This window comes from Seriola lalandi, unplaced genomic scaffold (assembly GCF_002814215.2).
Source record: "Seriola lalandi dorsalis isolate HSWRI2012SDOR001 ecotype SW California unplaced genomic scaffold, Sedor1 jcf7180002054504, whole genome shotgun sequence".
In the NCBI taxonomy this organism is placed as follows: Eukaryota; Metazoa; Chordata; class Actinopteri; order Carangiformes; family Carangidae; genus Seriola; species Seriola lalandi.
Window position 1 is genome coordinate 55,118 of NW_019525057.1, and position 25,319 is coordinate 80,436.

Sequence of the window (25,319 nt, forward strand, 5' to 3'; positions counted from 1 at the left end):
GGTCAGGGAAGGAGGCCCTAGGCTTAGCCGGACGTTTGTCAGCTGTGCTCCATCACAGATGTCAGAAATCCTCAACCATGTAATCTCACTGAGAACTGGTGACGCCACAGGTAACTGGTGACATCCCGGGTGACGTCACCAGCTGTTCACTAAGAACTGGTGACGTCACAGATGACGTCACCAGTTCTCACTAACAGAGGTTGTAAATAGAAGCCATAACTGCTGTCAGCGTACATCCACAATCCCACAGAGGACATGTGGAAATACCCCAGCGGTCAGTGGGGGCCTCCGCACGAGCCCCAAGCTCGTGTCTCGGAGGCTTCGCCATTGCCCGTCTGTGGAGGCAGCTAGCTTGACGTTCCCCTCGGCCCGGCGCCGAGCCAAGCCAGCTGTCCAGGAGGCCACTAGCCCCTCTCGGCCCGGTACCGAGCTAAGCTAGTGGCCATGGGAGGCAGCTAGCCTGACCCCCCTACCACCCCACCACCCCCGGCCCTACGCGGCGTCGGGGATTGTGAGGCGGCGGGGGGGCTAAACTAGCTGCCGTGGGAGGGAGTGATAACCTGTGACGTCACCAGCTCTCAGTGAGATCACATGTGGCTGACGAATTGTGACATCATCTGTAATGGATGATTTTACTTATTGGCTAGTTTTAGATGATTTTAAACAAAAAGGTTATTCTGTTATGATATTTCATATAGTAGTAGTAAGGTCAAATAAGTTCAACGGTCAACAGTGTTAAGATATTTAGAATTTGTTTTAATTTAATTAGTGGAAATTAACTTTTTAGGTACTACACATTTATTGTGTAAAGCGTGTTTTAATCATCTCCAGTGTGGATATCTGAAATATTTGGGATGATGAAACAAGAACCAATGATCCATCTTTATTTCCACCAAGCTTGCAGGCAAATTTTCATACCAAAAACTTTTCTTATGAAAATAAGTTTTTCTTTTATCCCAATGCTACTTTGTTTCTTGTCTTTCTCAGGTTGGATATGCATGTCTGACAGTAATACCAGAGAGAGTAAAGCAGTAGCACTTTTTCTCTTACCACTTGTCCATGTTTTTAGTGATTTAGTCGCCCTCTGGTGGCTACAGGGAGGTAGGCTCTCACTAAAGTAAAGGCACAATCCAACAGACTCATTAATTCTACAGAGAGGTAGATCGAACGTTGTGAGGAAGAAGACAAATAAACCAGTCACTTGATTTTAGCCAATTTATTGAGCACAATTTTTTTGAGGTACACTGTGTGGTTGCACATGGAGAAAGTGGGGGGTGAGTTTGGAATAACAACCACACTGAACAATGATAAAACATTCTGGTGGTTTAAACTTCGACTAAATGGGTACCTCAAAAATTAACAATATTCAATTTTATTCCAAATGAACTGATCTAAACATGCCAATGAAACTCCAAGTAGAAAAAAAAACAACTTTTTTTTTGTCTTTCCGATACATGTATAACATACAGTACAGGCTGTTTTAGACTTAGCACCAGATAAATGAAATAACCTATTTTAAAGTATAGGCACTTTGAACTGCTCTATGAAATCTGGCGGTTGATTTTTCTATTTTTTCCTTTTTGTTTGATTGATTGATTTAAAGAGAAGAACCACCATAGCTCCCCTCATCCAGACAGAAAAAAGTGAAACCCGTCCAACAAAATCAGAGTGAAAACGACATGTGTGGTGTGAAGTGTGATGAGGTAATGATGAGATGGGCTCTCGCTCTATCTGTCCAAATTAACCTGAGGTACACAAACATTACAAAGAAGCAGCAAGAATATGATAGAGTATAAAGATACAAATGAAACAATAAAAGAATAAAACATGCTAATCAAAAAGATCTGCAAACACAAGTACTTCCAGTCCCGCACCAAACTGTGTTACGTTCCCTCCAGTACACATACACAAGAAAAGCAGACTTACATATACAAAATTCATAATATAGCAGCACACAAGTGACTCACAATAAGGCATCTTTGTGTAAGACTAGAAAAGAAAGCAAAATAGCAGCAAGAAAATGTGTATAATCTATTTTTCTCACTTTGGAATTATGTCTCACAAATTATACACAAAACCTTTAAAAGCATAAACATATTGTCTCTTTAAAGCAACAATTTTGGCTTTTGCACAACAGAACATGCATGAATACAATTTAGAAACTATTTCTGTTCTAAAATGTAATGAGGATTTGTCGCATTTCTGTTCTTGGGGAAATTGGTTATATACAAAATTTCACACAATGTAAACCCCTTCCTACCCATGTCTTTAATGGAGAGAAGTCCTATAAATGGCAGTTTCAAATTTCAGTTCAGAGAGCAGTTTACATAAAAAACAGCTAAACATTTTGGACACAGTATGTGTGTATCTCTTATTGGAAGGTTTTGGCTATGACTTAAAAAAATTCAAGTAAATAAAAGCATTGAATCAAAAAAAAAAAAAAAGAAAAAAAAATCTAAGTCTACATGTGACTTGGCTTTCCGTAGTTTTCTATACTATTATACTATAACACCAATTATCCTACATCTACTCACCTGTCGAGGCGTAGATTTCAAGACGTGTGTTACCCCATGGGAATCCAGCCCAGAAAAAAATCAAATAACTTAAAAGAAAAACCTAAATAAAAACAAAAAAATGACCCTAACAACCCACTGAACTCTCCTCAACCACCATCCCCTTACCAATTTTAAGGAGTGTGTTTTTAAAAGTGCATCAATATTGTTACAAGTCGCCCTCTCTCCAAAGAGTTAAATGTTAAAATTGATAACAGGAGAAACTGCGGCACACCCAAACTGATCCTGCAGACATCATCAGGGATTTTTCCTCCTTCTGTGTGTCACTCAAGTATCGTGCAACTGCAGAAACATCATATAGCTTAAGTTAACGTCCTCACTATTTCATTCATCGATCCAGACTTCTGCCATTTTCCCCCCTCACTTTCCACATGCTTATCTTTTCCAAAAACCTCACAACAAACCCTTCAATCTTCATTCATTTCCTCTCAAACCAGTAAAACCTGACAAATCTCCTTTTTTTTTTTTTTTTTACTAGTTACATGACATCACTGCTACCTGACTGAGGCTAAAACCTCCTCTTAACTAACTACAAAACACTTCTAACATGTAGGAGCGACACCAAAATCGGAACAATTAAATGTAGCCTCGCTGAATTCAAATACACATACACACATGTCCTGTTAACATACTAGTCTGTGGATTTCAAAAACTTAATAACTGACCTTGTCTACAGTTTGAACCTTTCAGACATTAGCCACTGCTCCAGACCTCGAACCCTGCCCCCTCCCTCATGTCCTTCCTCTGTGAGCAGGCCCAGCCCACTCCTGGCCAGCACTTTTCGGCATAAATAGTAAGCAGTGCTACAGGTGCACACAGTATGATAGGAAGAGAGAGCAGCTAGCTACAGTAGCGCTCCTCTGGCTGGATATCAGCTTCGTTTAAATGCCATGTACTGTATTATCAGCATTTCAATCACTACTATATGGATTTTCAGACGAGGAAAACCCCAATAAAACTGTTAATTGATAACTGTCTGCTAATGATAAAAGAGTAACATAACTAAATGCTAGCTAAATATACATTATTTATAATATTTATTTTTGCTAGGTTTTATCAAAAGAAATATGTATATTTCATATAATTATGCTATTTTTTCAAGTAAGAAAATATATTCAGATTTCCATTCTGGGAAACCTAAGGCACTATCAAGTTTTCAAGAATTTACCTTTTTTTTTTTCTTTAAATAGCTTGTTTGGTTACATGTGGCCCGTACAAAAAGGTGAAAATACACCCAGCCAGGTATAAACGGGGCAAGAAGGAGAAAAACTAGAAATTTCTTAATCTCTAAAAGTTCATAGATTGTCACACCATCGCTCATGCAGTGACTTGACGCAGATACTGGCAGCGCATTCCCCCTCGCTCACTAGTTCATTGGTAGACAGGCATGAGCGGTGTGTGAGTCAGGTGGCGATGGGAGTTCATAAGTTGACATCACGTACATCTGTGGGGGTGCTGGACTGGTCTTGCTGCTCCCTCGCTTTGTTGCCTGCTCTGACCCCAGTCTCCTGCCGGTACTGCTGGCCCTGCTGCAGGCTGGTGGCCAGCACACGCTCGATTTGCTCCTGGCACGCCCTCAAACAATCCTGGAACAAAAAGGGTCAGACGTTGTTACACATGCACACTTCCATTACACCTCTGTCAGTGTGTAAATCCTTGTATGAGACGCCAGCCATATACACACACCAACCAAACAACCCTGTGGAAAATTTTTTTTACCAACTTTGTATGCATTCATCTGTCCTCCCACATGACATGCATGGTATCCTTCTTTTCCAACACAAACTCAGCTACAAGTCTGACTTTTCATTTTGATAATCACTCAAAATATTATTATAGAAGAGTTGAAGGTTGTAAAATATGTTGTTTCGCTATTTATACACAAAAACACTGCAGAAAAATGTAAGCAATAAAACTATAATACAGTCAATCTGTATCTAAAATGATTTCATCGCAACTTCTTTTCCTTCAAAGTCTATGTGTATGCCTGTAAATCACTGACAATATTAATAACTCAAAGTTTTACATTGTGTTTTAAAAGAATGTTATGGTCCATGGACATGAGAATGAGATATTGCGTGACAGCCCCACCATCAGCTGGTTTTCTCAGCTGGTCTCTACTTGATATACAAATGTTACTCTAGTTATAGCTAGTTTAATTTGTACACCTGTATGCAGACACTAGCGTGCAAAAATCTGGCATTTTTCTTGGCACATCTGACATCTGAGTTGTTTAACAGCTTTGGTCACATGCATGGCATACCAGCAGGGAATTATGTTTTTTGCTGTAGGTGGTCCTGTCTGCATCCGGACCAGAACAATGGGTACCAGTACACTCCGATACCAACAACACAGAGCTGCGAGCGGCACGGTGGGCACAGGAGTCCTCTCTGACACGAGACCTGTGCATGTCTGAGGTATGAGTGAAAGGGGCAAGGGAGGGATTGGAGGGTCCTAAAGAGCCCTGTGGTCTATCAGGGGACAGATAAGCAGATCTGAAACTCCGGACTCCCTTTCTCTACCCCCCCCTGCCCCCCGCCTCTTGGGGTTTACAGCACGGTCAGTCCCATGTGGAGACCTAGAGGAAATGGCTTTGACCTACTGCACCCTGACCCTCTGAGTTTGGGTGTAAAACAGAATATAGGACAGTGGGACCGGATGTTTTTGGACAAGTTCTCTTGTGAAAGGGGATCTTCTCTCTGTCTCTGTCCCCTCTGCAGGTCTGTGTTGAATATGTGGGAGGTCTGCCTCACTGAGCCGGCTGCAGGAATCTTAAAGAATGCACGAGGCTCGCAAAGAGGCCAGCATTCCTTTGAAATGTACGGATAATTGGAACCTGATGGGCTGCAGTCGGGGCGCCTGTTGTGACGGCTGGGTTTGCGGGGCACTCGTCGCTGTGGCAACGTAACCACAAGCGAAGAGGCAACCGTGTTGTTCCTGTGGCCGTTCTGGATTTCTAGGCTTCTGAACTGGTCCTCTGGTGTCACAAGATACTGTGACAATGAAATCACACACTGGGATAAATTTGGTATATGTAGTTTTGTTTTTTTGTGTGTGGGTGATTCAATTCACTCCAATTGTATTTATAACACAGCACCTCTATATAGTACAGGGTTCATTCACAATTCAAAATGCTTATTATTGCACACTGATGCAAATGCACATAAACTCATTTGGATGGAGTGTGCAGTTTATGACGTATATAATACATTAAAGTCTATGGCCCATTCCTTCCCACTGTATTTATAACCTAAATTTTCAAAATGCTCAATTAACTGATCAATTCCATTTTGATGACATTTATAGTTTATGAATTGTTATGAGATTATATAATGTATTAAAATCTAGCCATTGACTCCCACTGTATTTATAACACAGCACCTGAACAGTATACACTACAAATTTTCAACGTACTAAAATGTGCGTAAACTAATTTTTATGATGGCATTTACAGTTTGTGAGTTTTATGCGGTAATGCATTCAAGCCTACGTATTTTAAAGCTGCATTCACTTCCACTGTGTCCACAGTATAACTCAGCCATTCCATTAAAGTCAATGACTGTTTGTAGATTAATCATCATCATCAAGTCCAAAAGTGTCTGTCTGCAGGTATGAGGACAGCTTGGATAACTTTCTATTTCTTCATTGGCATTTACTGGAAAAGACACTCCTTCACTTCATTACGAACATATTCCTCCACCAGGAGGGGCACACAGCTTAAGTGGGAGCCATGCAAAGAAATTGCATGTGTCCTACCACAAGAATGTGGGCTCTGAGTTTTAAGAAGACATTCCCTCTGCCGCTGCTCTTTATAGCAGCAGTCTGGCTCCCCAGACAAGAGCCAAAAGCTCGCTCTCCCTCTCTCTCCATGAAAAGTAAATAGCTTCAATCTGCCACTACTGAAGTCATCGCTGTTGTTTACTAAAGGGCCTTTTATGCTGCTGTCGTGAGATTTTGCAATGATTATTATTAACGACGCATTGTTGTGCAGCACTAAAACTATTGAGCAATTACTCCTGGCAGGTATAAATCTCCTCCACCGCAGTACTCACCACCTCTGTGTTGGTGATCTTGGCCAGCAGGTCTGTCAGGTTGTCTCGACTCAGCCTCTGGTCGGTGTGGTCCAGCTGTAGGCCACATACAGCAGCTCCCATGCTGCCCGTGGCGATCATGGAAGGAGGGTTCATGGCAAGGCGGTCATCTGGCAAGGAAAGAGGAAAGAGTATTAATGTTCAATTAGTCAAGCAGCAGCTTCAGGCCATAGTGACACACTGAAATCACATTTGTAACTGTGACACGAAGGGCCGTAACACTTAAATCAGCCCAGAGGAAGTATGAGAGATGCATGAGAGGTGCAAACATCTGAATCATCCAGAGCTCCACAGCTGAACCTGACTTTCCCACAGTCTGAATTTCAACAGACAAGGCTGCACGGCTGAACCTGTGTGGTTTCCTTCATAGAAACTACGGCCGTGATTAGAAAAGCAGAGTAGGAAGCCTCCTACTCGCTGAGAAATGAGTTCCAGGAACGACTCCCTCCAGTCCATATCCAAGTCGAAAAGACTTAAGCGAGAACAGGCCTGGATGGAGGAGGCAGCCATGAAATGAACGACGAAGACCATCAACAAAAGTACTGAGCTGAAGCTGCTTTCAACAGCTCATGATTTCAGCTCTCGCCTTGACAGTCATTTTCATTTTATGGGAAACCCTGGGGTCGTTTCTCCTCCGAAATGACCCTCTAAGTTCACAGTTTCCTCTTGAACACAAAGCTGCTGAGAGAAATCATTACAGAAGAACTGAGAGACTCTTGAGCTAAAAGAAGGGATGTGATTGATCCCGTTGCTATGGATGATATCATGTTTCATGACCTCACTACGTCTACAGTAAATGTTTAACAGGTGACCGATCCGTGTCAGTGAGTACAAAATGAAATCAAAATCACTGCAGTGAGGGTGAGGAACAAATGGATATATACACAGAGCTATATAGATGGGTAGCTAGATAAACTGATTGAGGCTAACTGCAACGACCTTGTTGGTGGGCGAGTTGCATTGTGGGTAATATAGACACTACATTAGAAAAAGAATGCATGAAGTAAAAAAGACGATGTGTCTCTTTATACTTTTAGTTTGAGCTGTCCATTGTGACTCTCGGAAAATGTTATACAATGTTAAATTGTTGGCGAATTCTTAATAACTTCCCCACACAACAAAAGGCTTTTAGAAGTTTTTGTTATTGCTGTATTTACTCTGAAACTGACGTGAGAAGCAACATATCCTGCAGCAGCTGACTGACTGTGACCGGGTCTACCTCTGCCTTCTCTCAGACTTATGAGTTACTTTTGGTGCTAAATTGCTTTGTGATTTACTTAAAAAGGAAAAAACTTAGAACTGACACACCCCTTATTTTTAGGAGTTTCTCTTAACCCTCCTAAGTTTGGAGCTACTTTTAGCATTAACATTTTTTGTGAAAACAAGCCCCTGGTGATTTTTCCACAATTACAACACACAGGCTTCTTCCGGTCTCAGTACATGCACATAACGAACACTGATCTCAAAAGGCAGGAATTGGCATACACAGTTGTTAACTGTTGCACAAGTCCGACCCGGCACACAGTCGCAGCCGAGTGCAAACCAGTCCTGGTGGCCTGATAGCTTTGATTAAACCCTGGAGAGCTGCCTGCTTCACTACGCCCATCTTCTCCTCCAGGGACCAGCTGTCCATAGGAGGAGCTCCTCCATCATAAGAATAACATCTCAACTCCATATAAAACTCCAAACATTTACATTACTGCAGAACCACAGCAGGCCTCCTTTTTTTCCACTGTGGCTGCTTTGTGCTTGGATATAACTAGCTGCTTATGAATAGCAGGCGACCACTGAAACACACCCAAATATAAAAAAAAACAAAAAACGTGTGACACTAAAACTGTGCTAAACAGGGCATGAAACTCATTGAAGGAGCCTATGGTTCCAATAACTAGCTCTAGTAAACAAGTGCTTATTGGCCAGATCTGACTTCACTGGCATTTGTGAGGAATTTCATTGCACTAAAGTGACCTCCTTTGTTTTATTTCCGTCATTGAATTAGCGGAATGGATGCAGCAGATGAAAGGCAGCCTTGTGACAGAGGAGTGCTGTACATTATGTGTATTAGGTGATCCTGCAGTCGTGTTTCTGTCCAGGATATGAAAATATTAGAGGGATTCCTGGTATAGACAAAGGAATGCCATGAAAATTCACCTAGGAAGAGGCCTAAGGGGACATCTGAGTTTGCGCTTCTCCAGAGCCTCCAGAGTTTATTCTGGACATGAGGCCAGGATGGGAGGAGGAAGGAAGATCACTGGATCGCTGCCCTGACTTTTTAAACCTGGAAGCTTCTCTGTCAACAAACAATACAGGCAGAGCGGCGCAGAATTTCAGCTGCACCCGAGTCATACATCAAACTGTGTGTGTTTGTGTGTGTGTTTGCTGGAGTAAAAATTATAGTATGATACAATCACTGCCATTACCATGTACATAGCTAATCTAAACACAGCACTGATAGGATTTTTCTCAGGCACTTAGCCGAGAAACATGGAAATGACCACTCTGAGCAGCTTTTTGCAGCTGGTCCTCTGTTGAGAAAACCCCTACTACAGACTGCGGAGAGACTAGAAAGTGGATAAGGCAGCCAGAGGAGTATGCTGAGAGAAGAAAGAGGTCACAGATGACTCACGATGGGAGAATGTTTGTGTGTGTGGGAATATTCTGGTGGATGTGGGAATAACAAGGCAGCGAAGTGAATGTGCGAGTGAGCAAGCACACGAGGCACACAAAATGATCCGCAGCTGTGTTACCTGTGGCACAGAGGGCGATGAATGTCAGCGTGTGTTTGCGGACCATCGCCAGTTTGTCTTTGGGAAGGGGCAGCCTGCGTATGATGTGCTCTATAAAATCATTGGGAATGACAGAGGCCATGTTCCACTTCAATTTCCCCAGCACCACCAGCTCCCAGTCCTAAAAGACACAGAAAAAAGATGATCAGTTCAAATTCAGTTTCTTGGCACAATCCCCTCAGTCAGAGGGTTAAATGGCGTGGTGCCATGCCTCCATTGACCGTGAAAAAGATCACAGTCCATCCCCATTCCCAGAGGAAATGGCTCTGTAAGAAGAGTAACATTTCTTCACTTTATCTCTCCTCGCTGTATCTTATTATCTGCGTGCCTTTCTCATTCCTCGCATCCTTTGTGTTCATATCGCCGGCATGTGACAAGCTTTGCCCTGCTTAGAGGCCCAGCCAATGAGACAGCTAGCCCCTTCCTTCCTGTCACAAGCCTCAAACAGCTAGCATGAGTTTGCACTGCACAAGCAGCAGCACAAAGCTGACTCTTCATACAGTCAGTCTTTGCACCAGCAGAAAAAGGTGCACACATTTAATGATTTAATTTCCTGTGTGTTGAGTCAGTCTTCACAACTTGCCATCAAAAATCAGTTTACTCAAGTTTTAATGTTCTCCTCTCTGGCTTTCAGTATTTCAAATGAGTAATAGAAAGAACAAGGGTACAACTTAAGTATCTCTATAAAAATCTAATCAAGACTTCACTATATAAAATGTGTGACTCTACACATGTAATGGTTTGTGAAAGTGTTTTAAGATTTAGAAACATGCACCGATACTTTGAAAATGTCTGCTCACGTTTGTGAACATCAAAATCATGTAGCACTGAAAAACGTTGGAAAAAAGCAGAGACACATTCAGCTGTCATTAATATCATCACCACTAATACAATGTACTCCCCCACAGCCTCATGAGTGGCTGCCCCGGGATTTCCATAAATCTCACTCTGCTAATTTAACAAATGAGATTTTCCTCAGACCTCCACAAATAAAGACGGACTTGGAGACACTCTCACAAATCTTAGTAGACATCTTTCCAAACCTTCACAATACTTTGTAGTGAATATTTAAATCTGGGTTTCACAAAACAAATTTCAGCAGCTTTTCCTGACTTTCTCATCTTGGTCCCCAATGAAATAATTGTCTGTCAGCGTCCCCAATGACGGCATCAATTGTCACCTTGTAGTATGAAAACTGTTATGTCTGGGGCGTTATTTCATTAAGAGTGCAGATTCACTGTGTTACCCATGAGGAATCGTCTATGAGATGACAGCATCTTGAGAGAAGACTTATCCTTGCGGTTCTTTACTTTACCATGTACATTCAGTTTATTAGAAAACACCCAGCTAAAACTAATGCAGTTTTGTTGAAACTGTTGATATAACTGTACGGTCATTTTAGAGATTGCGGTTTGTGGTACTGTTGAACTGTACTGCATTACACTGACAGGTGTTTCTATTATTTTGTCCAGCCTATTTATATCAATAAACCAGATGTCCACTGGAAGTACAAGCAACTAAAGTGGGAGACTGAACAACATGTGACGGATTCTTTTAAAGAACTGTGATGAATAAATGCTGATGATTTCAACTTCTCACTTCCTCTACAGAGATGCATCGCCTAAAAAAGCAAATGTAGTAAACACCGAAACCCCAATGCCATCAGGGACGGCCCCCACCCTTGTCGCCATACGCTATCTGAAATGTCAGTCGTCATTCACATTAATGTGGGTTCCCAGTACATAACCTGCTGCACACATGCTTGCATTTAACCTATTTATCCCCTGAGGAGACTGTTGACTGTGAGATGAGCGGGGCGGAGGTTTGCTGTCGGTGCGCTCACTTCCTGGACAGCTGCCCCGACACACACAATCACACGCACACACAACCACCCCTCCACCGCCTTAAACTTCTCTCTTCCAGCTGAAGCACCAGCAGCAGCAAAGTGTTCATTACAAGGAAGAACTGCAACATCTTTCCCTGGCCCTCGCCGCGTCCTCTGTGCATCCTGTGAGGATATCCAGGAATCTGGAGTCTTACGACAATATGGAGCATCAAATGGGACGAATGTCATTTCCCTCAACAGCTGCAGGCAACACAGGAGGATGTATAGAGAGCATGTGGACCTGTTTGGTTGAAATAAGAAACAGGTCCATCCTTTAAACTGACAAATGGTCAAGAGCTGAAACAAATCTATTGAGTGGTCGTCTGACAGAAATTCAATTTGCAAATATTTTGATATGAGATTAACTGGTTATGGCATTTTAAAACATAAATGCTGAGCATTACCTCATCCAAGGTTATCAACAGGGAGGATATGCTGCTTTTCTTTAGGGCTGCAACTAAATATTTTCTCTATTTATCATTTTGTTTTTAAAACACAGAGAGAGAAACAGGGGGAAATGACTATTATTTTTTTTATGTGTCATTTGTCTTCATCATACTGCCAGTTATGTCCAACCAAGAGTCAAAAGATATTCAGTTTAAAATCTTCACATCTGAGAGCCTGAAACCACAGAAGTTTTGACTGTAAAGATTCATTTTCTGTCAATCCACTATTCGATCCAGCTCTACTTTTCTTCATCTTAGCTATGTGATAGTAAGTGGAATATCTAAGAGGCTGAATCATGGAAAGTTTGAACATAAAACAGTGAATTCAATCTGCTTATAAGGACTGTGTGATACGGTAGAAAGCTCCAGAACAAGCTTGTATGTGGACCTCGGGTGGAAACTTAATATCCTGAGCTGCTGTCACCTTCGGCTTTCCAGAACTTGTGATGGGCATTTTTCACAATTTTCTGACATTTCATAGAACAAATGATTAATGCATTAATCCAGACTATAAATGGCACATTAATCGATTATGTAAATAATAGTTACTTGCAGCCATCCCTTTGTTTCCTGGTAGATACATCAATCACTGGTCTTTAAGTTTGTTCAATAAGCTGCATATTGGTAAAAAAAAAAGAAAGAAAGAAAGAAAAAGAATCAGAAGTATTGACGTGAACCTCATAAAGAGATATACTGCTCTTATTAACCCTTATATAAATGTGGGGAGGTGAGAGGAAAGTGCATTTTGACTGTATTTAGATTACAAATCCTTTAATATCTATTGGAAAAACAGAGCTAGTCCATTTATTTTAGGATAAATCCAGAAACTATGCTGCATAACTGGCACTAGATGGCATCACATGCCTCTCCAGTCCACATGGATCCAAAGAGAGGATGTGGCTGTATTGTGCACAGCTCCACTTATAAGGAAAATGGGATACTTCCTGTGAAACAAATTAAGCTATTAGCATTATAAAATCATCCCAAAATGTGACACTGCATTTTTATGCCCCCATGGAGGAATGAATGAATGGGGCTTTTGAAAGTCCAGTTCTTACCAGCAGTTCTCGTGGTGTGATGGAGTTGTCTGTGTACATGCAAAGTTTTTCCGCTGATAGTGGCCTGCTGTCCTTTAACTTGGAGGCCAGGAACATGCACACAGCTCCCAGAAGCTGCAAATAACTCTTTCTAGTGGGCATCACTGCTAAAAATCTGTCCAAATAATTAATGGCTAAAGGAAAGATGTCTTCGTTACATTTCTCCTCTTCACACACCTAGAAAGAGACAGAAATATAACAAAAAAATGAAATATTAGATTGTATTTAATAGTGGAATTAATAGAGGAAAAAACTAAAAGAAAACCAGATTATTTATACATGCTTTAAAGCAGAGGAGCAGCTAAATGTGGGGGTGGGTCTGCTTACAGCACTGTGATTTTTCCATGCTTGTGTTGTCTTTGGGTTAAAGGTTAAATCACTAATTTTAACATCTCTTTAGTCAGTCATAAGCTGCAAAGTCAGGACAAGGCAGAAACAAATTACTTCAATAGGAAGTCCTTCAGCAACCCCCCCACCCCTCCCCTCGCCTCCTCTTCCTTGTTGGGGCTTGTCGTCTTTAAAAAATATTATAAAAATAAAATAAATCATCTGGGAGCTTTACAAACTGTGCACAATGTCCACGAGTTGCGTTAAAATCGTTCCCGACTAATACAAACACGAAGCGTTAGCTAACACGACGTGGTTTTTATCTTCAAAAATGAAAGTGTTTTTTCTGCATTCACGTTGCCTGCCTTGCCTTGAGTCACTTTTAAAAATTAATAATAATTACAGTGAAGGAAAAATGTCGGGTTTTCGATTATGTTAATTAAGCCCAACTCCTCATCTGTCGCCTGAGCTAGCTAATTGGCAAAAGGCACCAACTTTGTAGCAGTTAACCAATGTAAATATCTAGCTAGGCTATTTCTTTGAAGCTTAATTTTCTTCGTGGTGGAATTTCCGACTCTCCCACGCCTTTGGTGAGTCATTGTCATCCAATTGTCAAATAGGTTAACATCCATGACAACTCTCTATGAACTAAAATACCTCGTTTATGTGCCAAAATTAGCTTAAAACGTGCGTGTCAACATGCAAAAACAAAAATTAGCTAAAGCATCAATGCATGAAATACCCACAAACCTCGTGCATCCAGCCTGCAACGATTCGTCTCATATAAGGCTGAATATCCTTCTGGACCCTCTGGAAGTATGAGCATTGAGGTAAAAAACTGTCCTCAATTGTTAATAAACTTTGCAACACTCTGTCATCATAAAGGATGTTTGGGTCAGGCTGGGCTTTCACGGTAATGTCCGACTCCAGGCAATAAAGCTCCATGACTCGCCCCCCTGCTTCCCCCCCACTTCGTTTTTTTTTTTTTAAACTAAATAATAAAAATAAAAATAATAAATAATGTCACAATATTATCGACAGCGGACAGGAGGAGGAGAAGTGCCCAGGACGAAGCATGAAGCTGAGACTGCTGGGTTTGCTCCAGTCCTGCTGCCTCTGGGTTTACTTCTTCCTCTGCTCTGCTCGGCGTCCAACCGGCCACACCGAAGAACAGAACATCCGGTACGGCCTTCAAAGTAAAAGCTGCGGTGTAGAATAAACCCCCACTCTTAAGCTGCATCTCTTCCAGGAACCATTTGCTTGGCTTTCTGCCTTGCTATTTAGCCTTTATCTGCCTTCCTTTAACATCTACCGCATCTCCTCTCTTACAATAGCCTACTTTGAAAGAGGCAGACACAGCGACCACTGACGTAGGCCTCATCTGCTCCCCAACTGGTTTTAGACTACAACCCACTTTTATGGAGCCTTTAGATCAGTGTGCATGAAATATAGGCTAAGAGCAAACAATGGACATAGCAATTACATTGTTTTGAGAGCTTTTTTGGTGGTTGCTGATTCCAGAAATTAAGAAACCCAGAAAGAAACTATAGAGCAATGAAATTACAATCCAAGCAATAAACATACAGTGCAGTACTGTCTCAAGGACATGGTGATGTGTTTAGTTGCAGCAAAGTCAGCTTACTGTATATTTTGGTTGACCTATCTGTATATACTGTATATAAGAATAAAATTTCATTTACCTTAACAACATACACCAGAATAACATATTATGACTAAATGATAGTTTGTATTTGTCTGTGTAGTAGAAATATATTATAGTATATAATGTAATAAAACAGTGGAACATATTAATATAAGATAAAAAAAATATATGGTGAAATGTACTAATATTGTATGACATGATATAAAGTATAATACATACTACAGAATATAAAATACAACATAGTATAGTATACTATAGTATAATATAATATTAAGTACTAAATATAGTAATATAATATACAATAAATATTATGTATATTAGATGCAGCAGCAGCAATGTTATAAGTATCATCATCATCATCATTACAAAAGATAGATAGCCATTATGAAAAGTACACTACATACCAAACTGATTACGTTACTTTGACTTTTATTTTAGTTTATTCATATGTGATTTATATTTACATTAGAATTACATGATAGTTCTGGTAAGATACAAACCCTGACATGGGCTTATGAATACAACTTACCCCAAAATTAGATACAAACAATGAAAAAGAAGTTAGCAAGTAATTATGAAAAAATAAAAGTACCCAAATCTCACTTTATTTTATATGGGGCCTCTATACATCTCCAGCTGTAAATAAAATATGCTGAAAATGTTTTATTAACTTCCTTGAAGGTAGTATTCGAATGACTATCAACGAGAATGCTGCTGTATTGAAAACTGGAAGAATGCCATATTGCTGTACTGGCGTACAAATCATAGACTGTTTAGATTATTGTAAGCAGTTTATGGTACAAATCAGCACTTTGCAGTGTCTGCTATTAGATCTGTATATCCCTAATCCAGCTGGCCTAACACATGTCCTCACATGTGCTATAAAATGGAGACTGAAGAACTGACAGAACCTCTTTTAAATAGTCTCCCTCATAAGTCAGCAGACTGTGGCTAACTGCAGAAGTACTAAAAACAGGCATGACAAGAATTAGTAAAATTCTTGCAAACATACAGTTCTCCATCCTTTGGTTATCTGCTGCTAGTTTACAGCGTAGCCTCTGCATCAAGTTATATATCAGTTTTAGCCTACTAACTACCCTCTTGACCAGTTATCTCCCCATTAGCTAGGCTCTATTCTGGTTAGCCATATGCTAATCACCCACAAATGTGACATGATAAATATTTCTCTGCATTGATTTGTGACATTTTTAGCCATGGCTTAGCAACATGGCTTTAGAGTATATAGTATATATAGTATATATATATATATACTATAAATACTATATACTTTAGTGCTAATTAGCAAATGCTAGCATGCTCACACACTAGACCAAGATAGTGAACATGGTAAACTTTACCTGCTGAACATCAACAGCTTTGTCATTGTGAGCATGTTAGCATGTTGGTATAAGCATTTGTGTGCTAAAGTGTCACAGATTTGCTAGTGTGGCTGTAGACTTGGTATACACTTGGTATTCTAACTATGACCACAAGTTCTCTATCTAACAATGTTTGATAGCCCTCACTTAAAGTCAATACACAGGCTCTCTGAAAACGCTGGTGTTTCTAATCAGGTCATAGTCCTGCCACATGAGCTGGAATCCATGGGACACCGTGTGATGTTGCAGACATCCTTATGGCGAAGGGTGTGGACGGCATGTTGATCCCTTTCCAGAGAAAATTTTTCCGTAAAGGAAGTCCTTTGGCATGGTGGCATGCCAAAGCATGAAAGGAGGATGAGGATGGACATGCAAATCTGCAGAGAGCACTTATAAAAAAGTGTTTGTTATTTTGTCCTTCTAAGACAGGATCTAATCTGTAAAAAGGTAGGATTATAATAGAAGAGGAAGTTATGAAGTTGTCAACTCCCTACCACTTTTGATCTATGAAGGCCATTTCAGTTCTGTGTGGCTCTCTGTGCGGCTGTAAGTGCCAAATTCTTTATCAGAGACATCAAAACATGCACAAAAAATCTTTTCATGCATCTAAATTTGCTGCTTCCGATCATGTGTAAGCATATTTGCAGTTGGGGCAAACTTTGAGTCAAGCTGAATGACAGTGGCTGAACTGAAGCGCTTCTCACTGGAACAGCTTCACAAACTTCCCCCTTTCACAGTCGACACCAAAGAGCTGAATGAGATATGAAGTTTCACTGAGAAAAATAAAAGAGCACTGTGGAGCTATTATGAGAGCAGACTGTGAAGTGAGAGTGGGAACTGTCTCTGAGGGAATGTCAAGGTTAGCAAGATTAGTTCTACTTCAAAGGAGGGGGTGTTTGTTTGAGAGGATTCATCTTAGAATTGAGATTTCATGTCAGAGGGTTATCCCTTTGTCTGTCCATGAAGAGGCTGACAAATCCCTGGGTCAGTGTTTTTGTCTGAAGGGGGTCTCTCCGCAAGAGGCCAAAGAAGCCTACCATACCAGACATTCAAAGCACTGACACTTGAGGGAAACAGAGGTGTTAGACAGATAAAGCAGCCTTACCCTGTTGCTGCTGTTTGTGCATGTGTCCTATGATAACACATGTCAGCCGCTATCACACACTCCGGGCAGCACAGAGGTAACAGAGAGCGACCAAAGCCCTGGGAAAACGTGGAGGAGCGTGAAATCACCTTGATCCAAAGATTCCTGCTGCATACCAGTCCACTGAACCCACCAGAGCACAGGGGCCCGGAGATGGGCAGCCTGCCACAGATCAAGAGAAAGAGACAAAGAAAGAGAAAAAGAGAAGAGGTGGAGGGTGATAGTCAAGATCTTTAATCCTAGAGATTGGTTTAAAGCTCAACATCATCTTATGTATTTCCTGTGCGAGATCAAGTAAGTCGCTCCATGAGGGAGGCCTCTCTCGGATATAAACACAGGATTTACTTTTACATGCCAGTTTCGGGGCCAAGCTTGATTACAGGTTGCCCATGTGCTCTGAGTCAAGCTGGCTGTTTGGGTTTACTGACAGTAGAGAAGAGGATGCTATGGCTGGAATGCTGTGGTGTGAACAGTGGTGAACACTCCTCCCAGTGCTGAGTGATAGCTGGTGTAGCTCAGCCAGTAGAGTAGATAAAGTGGCTTCTGTCCGTCACATGGTTGCATACTATATGCTTTCACATCAAGTGATTACACCCCGCTGGAAGTGGACTAAACGCCCGTTCCCAAACATGAAAAGTAGGCGACATAAATGTTCATGGTAGTTCTTGCTCTTTCACATGCTATTCTGGTCATGCTATCAGCAGCGTGGAGCGCGCTTCTATCACGAGTGTCACACATCAAAGCCGTCCTGTCACTGCCACTCACTGCGGGGAAGCTGAGGGGAAAACTGGGGAAGAAGGAGCTTTCCAGGGGAAGTTCAGCAAATCATGTGCAGGATTGGAGAAATAACTGCTCCCAACTGCTGCTGTGGTTTTCTTTACTCAGCATCTCATAATTATATTTTTTAGATGTGTAAATCCCACTTCCGTAGTGCTTGAGCAGCTCCCACCATCAGTCCTTAAGACGTGACTGGATGCCCTGTGGTGCAACCAGCTAATTTGCACTCAACTACGCAGCAAGATTAGAAAACAAATGGAGCGTCCAAATCAGCACAGGAAAAAGAGGGTGTTCCCCGCACAGTGTCCTAGGAATGTTTTGGCTAAACTGAAAGCCATCATTCAAACTCAAATGCCAACATTGAGGAGACAATGACGGGACAGACAGCAACATCCGGGCCTGGTCTTTAGTTGTCTTGGTCGTGAACACAAGAGGGTTTCTTTTCTGCAGTTTGGGCCTCGGTCACTACTGAATCTCCCCCCTCTTGCATTTAGTCTGTATACAAGTCTGACGTCCGGCAGCTTGCATCCCTCACTCCTACCAGAGCCTCCGAGAACATTGCCCTATTCTCCACCATGCACTCAGGAGTAACAGCAGACAGAGGAGGGGAGAGGAAGAGGGTACATTTTAAACAAAAGAGGTCCTATAATCAAACAGAGACAGGCTAGTTGTTTCCTCTTGTTTCCAGTCTTTATGCTAAGCTAAGCTAACCTGCTGCAGGCTGTAGCCTTACAGATACAAGAATGGTGTCGAGAGACAGAAAGTAAATAAGCGTATTTCCCAAAATGTCACACTGTTCCTGTAGGAATGTGAGAAATGTCCTAAATTTGCAAAAAATTTCAGATGTATTATATATAGATCTGATTCCCTATCCAAAACTGTGTAAGAACATTAATTTTTCTATGTGTGGGGGTTGGGCAGGGACACTTAACACAAAGGGGAAGCCTGGATTAAGTCATAGGCGGCAAGCGACATAGGTTGGATTTTAAGTGGGTGAGATCACATCCTCTCATTTCACAGTGAACAAACTTCATGTCTAGAAGGAATCACTTAAATATGCGGATGAGATGACTGTTGCGTCTGTCCTTTCCCTTCCTGCATGTCTGACTGTACAAAAACAGAGCGTGCACGTACAGTAAAGTCCATGTTCGCGGTGCAAGAGGCCTGCATGCATCAGCAAAAGAGAGAGTGATGTTCTTCATGTGAGCATACAGCTAGATGTCTGACTGTTATATAACTCTGCAGTGGGGGCCCCCTTGTTCTGTTCCAGCGGTTGGCTCTGAAGTTCCCCCAGTTTTCCTGCTCTTTCGCCTCACAACACACAGATGTCTCAGGGCGGCGCAGAAGACAAGGGGGGTGACTGGGCTGCGGCCAAGAGGCAGCGGCTGCCTGTCACAAGTGAACAAGTGTGTGTGGTCAGAGATTAGGGAAGGAAGGACACAAACAAAAATTCCAGCGGAGGAGCTCCTGTGGCAGCTGTGGTTTTCTGAGTGCGAAGGATGCTTGACAACTGGAGCCACCTGATTGGCCCGCCAAAGACAAGTGGGTGTGTCCTGGCAGTGGCCAGCTTCCTCTGTGTGATCTTAAATGAGAAGAGTGACAATTCATCAGGGACAGGATGTCCAATAGGAAGACAGATCCCAGGGGTAGATAGAGGGCCTTGCAGCTGGCCATTCAATGACCTTGGATCAAACAAAAGTTAGTCTTTCTCTCTGTCCTTCTCTCAAACACTCTCTGTGCCCATTGAAAAATGAGGCATTAATCAGCAGCAGAGGACCGAACAGTTTCCAGTAAGTCATTTTGTGTGAGTTTATTTTAAACCAATGGGCCTCACTGTTCCACAAATAACATTGCTTTCTTCATCCATTCACTTCCCTTCAACCCTGCAACATTTCCACTCCTGCACACTTACATTTCCCTCCTGAGAGAGAAGAGGAAATGGGGGGCCTCGCAATGTGAACGAAAGCTCTTTGAAAGTGGCTCTAGTGAGGCGATATGCTCCTTATAAACGGTGGGCAGGGAGGGATTCGGGGTCGAAATGCTGGGGCCTGGACTGTCTGGGAGCTGCCTGGTGTTTTCCTGTGTGTGATGCATGCTAACCCTGGGCCCCCTCGACTACGGCTGCGGCATAAAGAGGCCTCTGTAAGGCTGAGTCAGCTCCAGCCCTAATTCACCTCATTGGTCTCATTGCTTGATTAAATTCAGCAGGGAGACTCAGAAGGCCCCTATTCCCCCCCAAAAAATGTTTCATGCATTCAAACAGAAGGATGGACATCAACCTGTTATCAGTATGAGCACTGGAACTTGCCATAACAATGGTCCTCATGTACTGCAGAGAGAGAAACAGGCTGTGAGCTGCAGCCAGACCAAACACGTCGATGCACACTGATAACTACTGTCAGTTTAATAGATCCAAGTGGGAGTGGGAAATATTGTTTCTGTGAGGTAACTCTTGTTGTAATGGCTTTGTCCTAAAATTGAAAACATTCTAGTACTCATGCCATTGCAAAACAGACTACATTTATCCAATTACGCATCGAAAACAATGGAAGAGTGTGTGAAAGCAAGAAGCAAAGCCTATATAACATGATATGGTCCAGAAACGACCACTTTACTTTAACCACAAGGCAATTGTCTGGTCCGCCGCTCGCCTGCATTGAGCTTACCACTGCAGTTGGCAAGGCAAACAAACAAACACGTGGGTGATGGTGAAATCTAACATTTCCCTTGCATATTGTGCAATTTGGCGTTCCAGAGAGCCCAAGAATAAAAAAATAAAAAAATACAGAACAAACAGAGGCATACCAGGCCTATCTGCAGGAAATGCCATGATATGAGTTAGCATCATGGTGATGGTGTTGTCAGGGGTGGATGACAACATCATTCTCCTCCCGTCCCCTGACATCCGGCCCGGCTTTGATCCTGTCATGGGTGGGGTGTGTGTGTGTGTGTGTGTGCGTGTGTGTGTGTGTGTGTGTGTGTGTGTGTGTGTTGGGGGGGGCGCCTCCAGTGGACGTCCAGTGGAGCAGAGGGGCCAACCTGCCTGGTGGTGCCCAGACCATTAACTTGAATCTGTATCCACCAGGGCGTTCCTGTCTCTGACCATATGCCAAGGGATTTCACATACTGAGCAACATTACCCAAATCATCTCATCTCTCACTCAAGTGCAAGAATACGAGACACAACACAGCAGTTGCTCTAGCCTCTGATACAAAGATGAAATCTAAATTCCTGCGAATTACACAGTTAAAGGAATTGTTTGACATTTCAGAGAAGATTGATTCCACTCTCATGTCTGTGCGATAAATATGAAGCTGCAGCCAGCAGACAGTTAGCGTAGCTTAGAGTAAAGACTGGAAAAAGGGGGAAACAACTAGCCTGGTTATATCCAAAGGGAAAAACAAAAATCTGCCTACAAGCATCTTATACAAAACCCAAAGTGTAAGTGTTTGTGTATGGATTAAACAAATTAGATATTACATGTTAATTGGTGAGGTTTAAATGAGCTATTTGTAAGTTTTGCTATTGCTACATAGCCAACATTAGCATCGTCAGCTGTTTACTTACCACTCTTGCCATGAGCTTCAGCCATCATTGTGTTTACATGACAAGAGGTCATAATACACCGTCTGAGCAGCGCTACTGCTTCAGTGCAGAATGGAAGCTACAGTGACTCGGTATCAGACTGGTAAGACAGTAAGTAAACAGCTGTTAAAGCTATCGATGGCTATATTTTGCAAAAACCGACAAATAGCTCCTTTAAAGATGTTGGTAGGTGATTTTGTTACCATGTAACAGAGACAGAGAGTTTTGTCGTTAAGCTAAGCTAAGCACTTGCTGGCTCCAGCTAAATATCTACAGACATGAGAGTGGTATTAACATTTTGTCTAACTCCCAGAAACAGAGGGAATACACCTTTTCCCCAAAAATGTCAAACTATTTCTTTAGTAAATGTAATTTCTCTCCCGTAATTTGTCATTGTAAAACAGTTTGCTCAGCATTTTCCCATGTCTTTTCCCCTTTACGCATCTCTTTGGGTGCAGCCCTCTTCAGCTCAAAATCCAGTTTAACAGGCTGAGCTTTGGTTTAGACACAGAAAGAGAGCAAAAAGCACTTCCACCCAAGACAAAACCAGTTGAAATCAAAACCCGGAGATTAGTCTTAATCAAATAACAAGCTTGCAGAACCAGATACCAGGGCTTTGTTACAGAGCTAAGAGCCCCCTGAGCTATGAGAGGTGGATCAGAATGATCAAGATACAACATGCTACACACAGAAAATCATTTCACACTGCTGGAAATATGACATTTGATCCAAATAAACATTCCCACAAGGACTGCCCTCTTTAGGAGTCTATCAGCCCTGTTAATAATAGTTACCGCCCAGGAGAAAACTTTTTCCTCTTTGCCTGGAGTCAACGAAGATCAACTCATCAATTCTTCCCACCGAAAGTCTGGGAGGAACAGGACTTATTCTGATAGTTGTTCAAATGTCAGCCACGGGCCAGCCCACGCTGGGAAAGAAGGAGGTTCACAGTGCTGCTGCTGCCTGAAGCTGCAATGGTCTGGTTGATCCTTGGCCACTGCTTCCCAGGACCGAGGCCTTGTCCCTGGGGAGCCCTGCTGAAGTTCCGGCTCTGTCACTCTGCATCCTCAGCACTCATTGTATTGGCCCACATACTGTGTGCAAACAAAAATATGCATATAAGGCATCACATCAGATTGAGATATATCTGTACCTGAAATATCTCATCAACTATTGGATGCATTTCTATGAAATTTTATACATATATTCAACGTCTCTAGAGGATGAATTATAATGACTTTGGTGATCTTCTGACTTTTCATCCATTGCCACCAACAGGTCAAAGTTTTTATGCATTCAGTACATTCAACTATCTCAAAATATACATGACGGATTGGCACAGAGATTCATGCTCCCCAGAACATTAACATCAGCTCAAATTGTCATATCTAATACTCCAGTTCACGACTAAATACCTGCAAAACTAATGACATCCCCATCAGCCTCAGCTGTACTTTGTGTTAAATGTACCAATCGAGTTGGTGAACATGGTGAACATTATACCTGCTAAACATCAGCATGTTAGTATTGTCACTATGAGCTTGCTTCATATGGTACAACGCTACATCCTACAATGACATCTTTCAATGGACATAGTGTAAAAAACCCCCCTTCATCAGTGTCACTTTAAAACTCGCAATTATTCCATTCTCATGGAAATCAAGGGAGAGCTGCTTCCCTAACAACCTAGGATGTCTTTGTTTCCGAACCTTATGTAATCATTGATAACAGGAAGTAGTGAGGCATATGTTATGGTTGGAGCCACGGCCAGAGCTCAAGCCCTTGGTCAGGATTCCCACTGTCACTGAGGAAATGAAAGCACAGGGAGGCTGTCTTTATGGTTAGCCCATGAAGACATAAATACTCACTGGGAGAAGCAAGACTTTCAATCGGACTGCAGAAAAACTGATGACTGGGCAAAGAAGGAATTGCACAAGATGAAATAGTCTTATAGAATGATCTCCCAAAGCTGCTCAAAGCCAGTGAGACACACAATGCAGCATTGGATTCATTCTCTTGACCTGGTAAAAAAGCAAACATTCTTTAGGAATGTGTGAAATGTGCTGCGTGGGAGGAGAAGTTTGACACATGTGGCTGTTTGCTAGACATGAAAAGCTGCCAGGGCTTTCAAGGTGCGGCTCCTCTCTCCACCCTTTGCAGTCGCGGCTGTCAAATTGATATGTGTTCTCAGATGTGAAGGGGACTGTATATGTTTGCGTTTCTGTATGGTTTCCTCAGTCTTTGGCTCATGCAAATACAGTAATGGTGGATGTAATTTCCACATCATAACTTACATTTAAAATTACACCCTGCTGTCACATCATCTATACTGTCCAAACAAAGCCAAAACACAATGACTACACATGACGTCAAAACTGACTTAAGAGCCAATCTGACTTTTGGACATCTTAACCTTATCATATAAAAATTACTAAGCAACAGAAATATTTAAAAAGCATAAGTAAATGGACATAAACTGTCTCTGGCTAGTTGATGCTAGCTGCCTTAAATAAAGCTAATTTAGCCACTTTTCCCTGTTTATCCTTTACTTGAAAAATCAATCTTGATGCTCCAACATTTTAGTAACTGATAGTTCGAAGGGGCCCCTTCAGAATGAGTGAACCCAAATCACTTAAGCGGTTTAATTATTAGGTGGTAACATTTGGAGTCAAAAAACAATGGCAAAGATATGAAGAAATTTAAATAACATCCTCCAGGTAGAGAACAGTCTCCTATTGGTTGACAGGGGTGGGAGGTGCTTAGAGCTGTGGCCAGTGTCATGACGGCACTCACTGAAGAACGAAGGTACTACAGTTGCAGTGTGGCTCAACACAACACAATATTACTCATAACCAGAAACAACAGTGACATGAAAAAATCATAAAAGGCTGTATGAATATGTTGAGAATTAGATTTGTAAATAAGATGAAAAGCTCAGCTCATCATTGAGTCCATGTGGTTCTGCTGTACTTATAAACTGAGTTTGCCACAACACATAAATAACAAAGTACCTAATTCGAATCAAATGGGGGGGGGGGGCAACTAATAGTCCCACTAAAAGTTAACTAGCCTAACGTTAGCTTAACTTCCCTGCAGCTTCTGGCTTTGGTGAAATTTGTGCGATTTGATTTGGTTATGTCACCTTTAAATTACGTTTTAAATGTTTTTATTTATAGATGAATTTATTAAAGTAGCTTATTAGTTCAAACGGAGCAGAAAGCTGAAGAAGAAACAAGGACATTCTGTTTGTAGATGCAGATTGTCCAAACATAAGAGTAAAATGTTTTTTTAGGTATTCTGTAAAGTCTTTGACAATAATTAGTAAAGAGACATAAAATTAAGGTTTTAGAGTTTATAAATCTGTTGCACGGTTTGGTTCACTGTTTCTCTAGTTACCTTTAAGTGCGCTCTACCTGGGCTAGTCAGTGGACATTGCTGAGACTCAACACGCTAACGATCGGGAATCAAGCCGCCAGGTCCAAGTGCAAAGTTTGCTGTGACACAGACTCTGAGGCAGGAATTCTTTAGACAGAATATGAAGTGAACTAACAGGCTGGTGAAGAGC

The 25,319-nt window shown here is 41.8% G+C and overlaps 1 protein-coding gene across 1 annotated transcript; it reads right to left on the bottom strand.

Moving 5' to 3' along the window:
- Positions 1–1,201: 1,201 nt before the first annotated feature.
- Positions 1,202–14,400, bottom strand: LOC111660040 (G1/S-specific cyclin-D2-like). The gene is made up of 5 exons (XM_023413158.2): positions 13,956–14,400; positions 12,840–13,055; positions 9,412–9,571; positions 6,626–6,774; positions 1,202–4,159 (listed from the first exon to the last, which is right to left on the bottom strand). The coding sequence occupies exons 1-5, from the start codon at positions 14,148–14,150 to the stop codon at positions 3,995–3,997; spliced, it is 885 nt and encodes a 294-aa protein (XP_023268926.1). The 5' UTR covers positions 14,151–14,400; the 3' UTR covers positions 1,202–3,994.
- Positions 14,401–25,319: the final 10,919 nt, after the last annotated feature.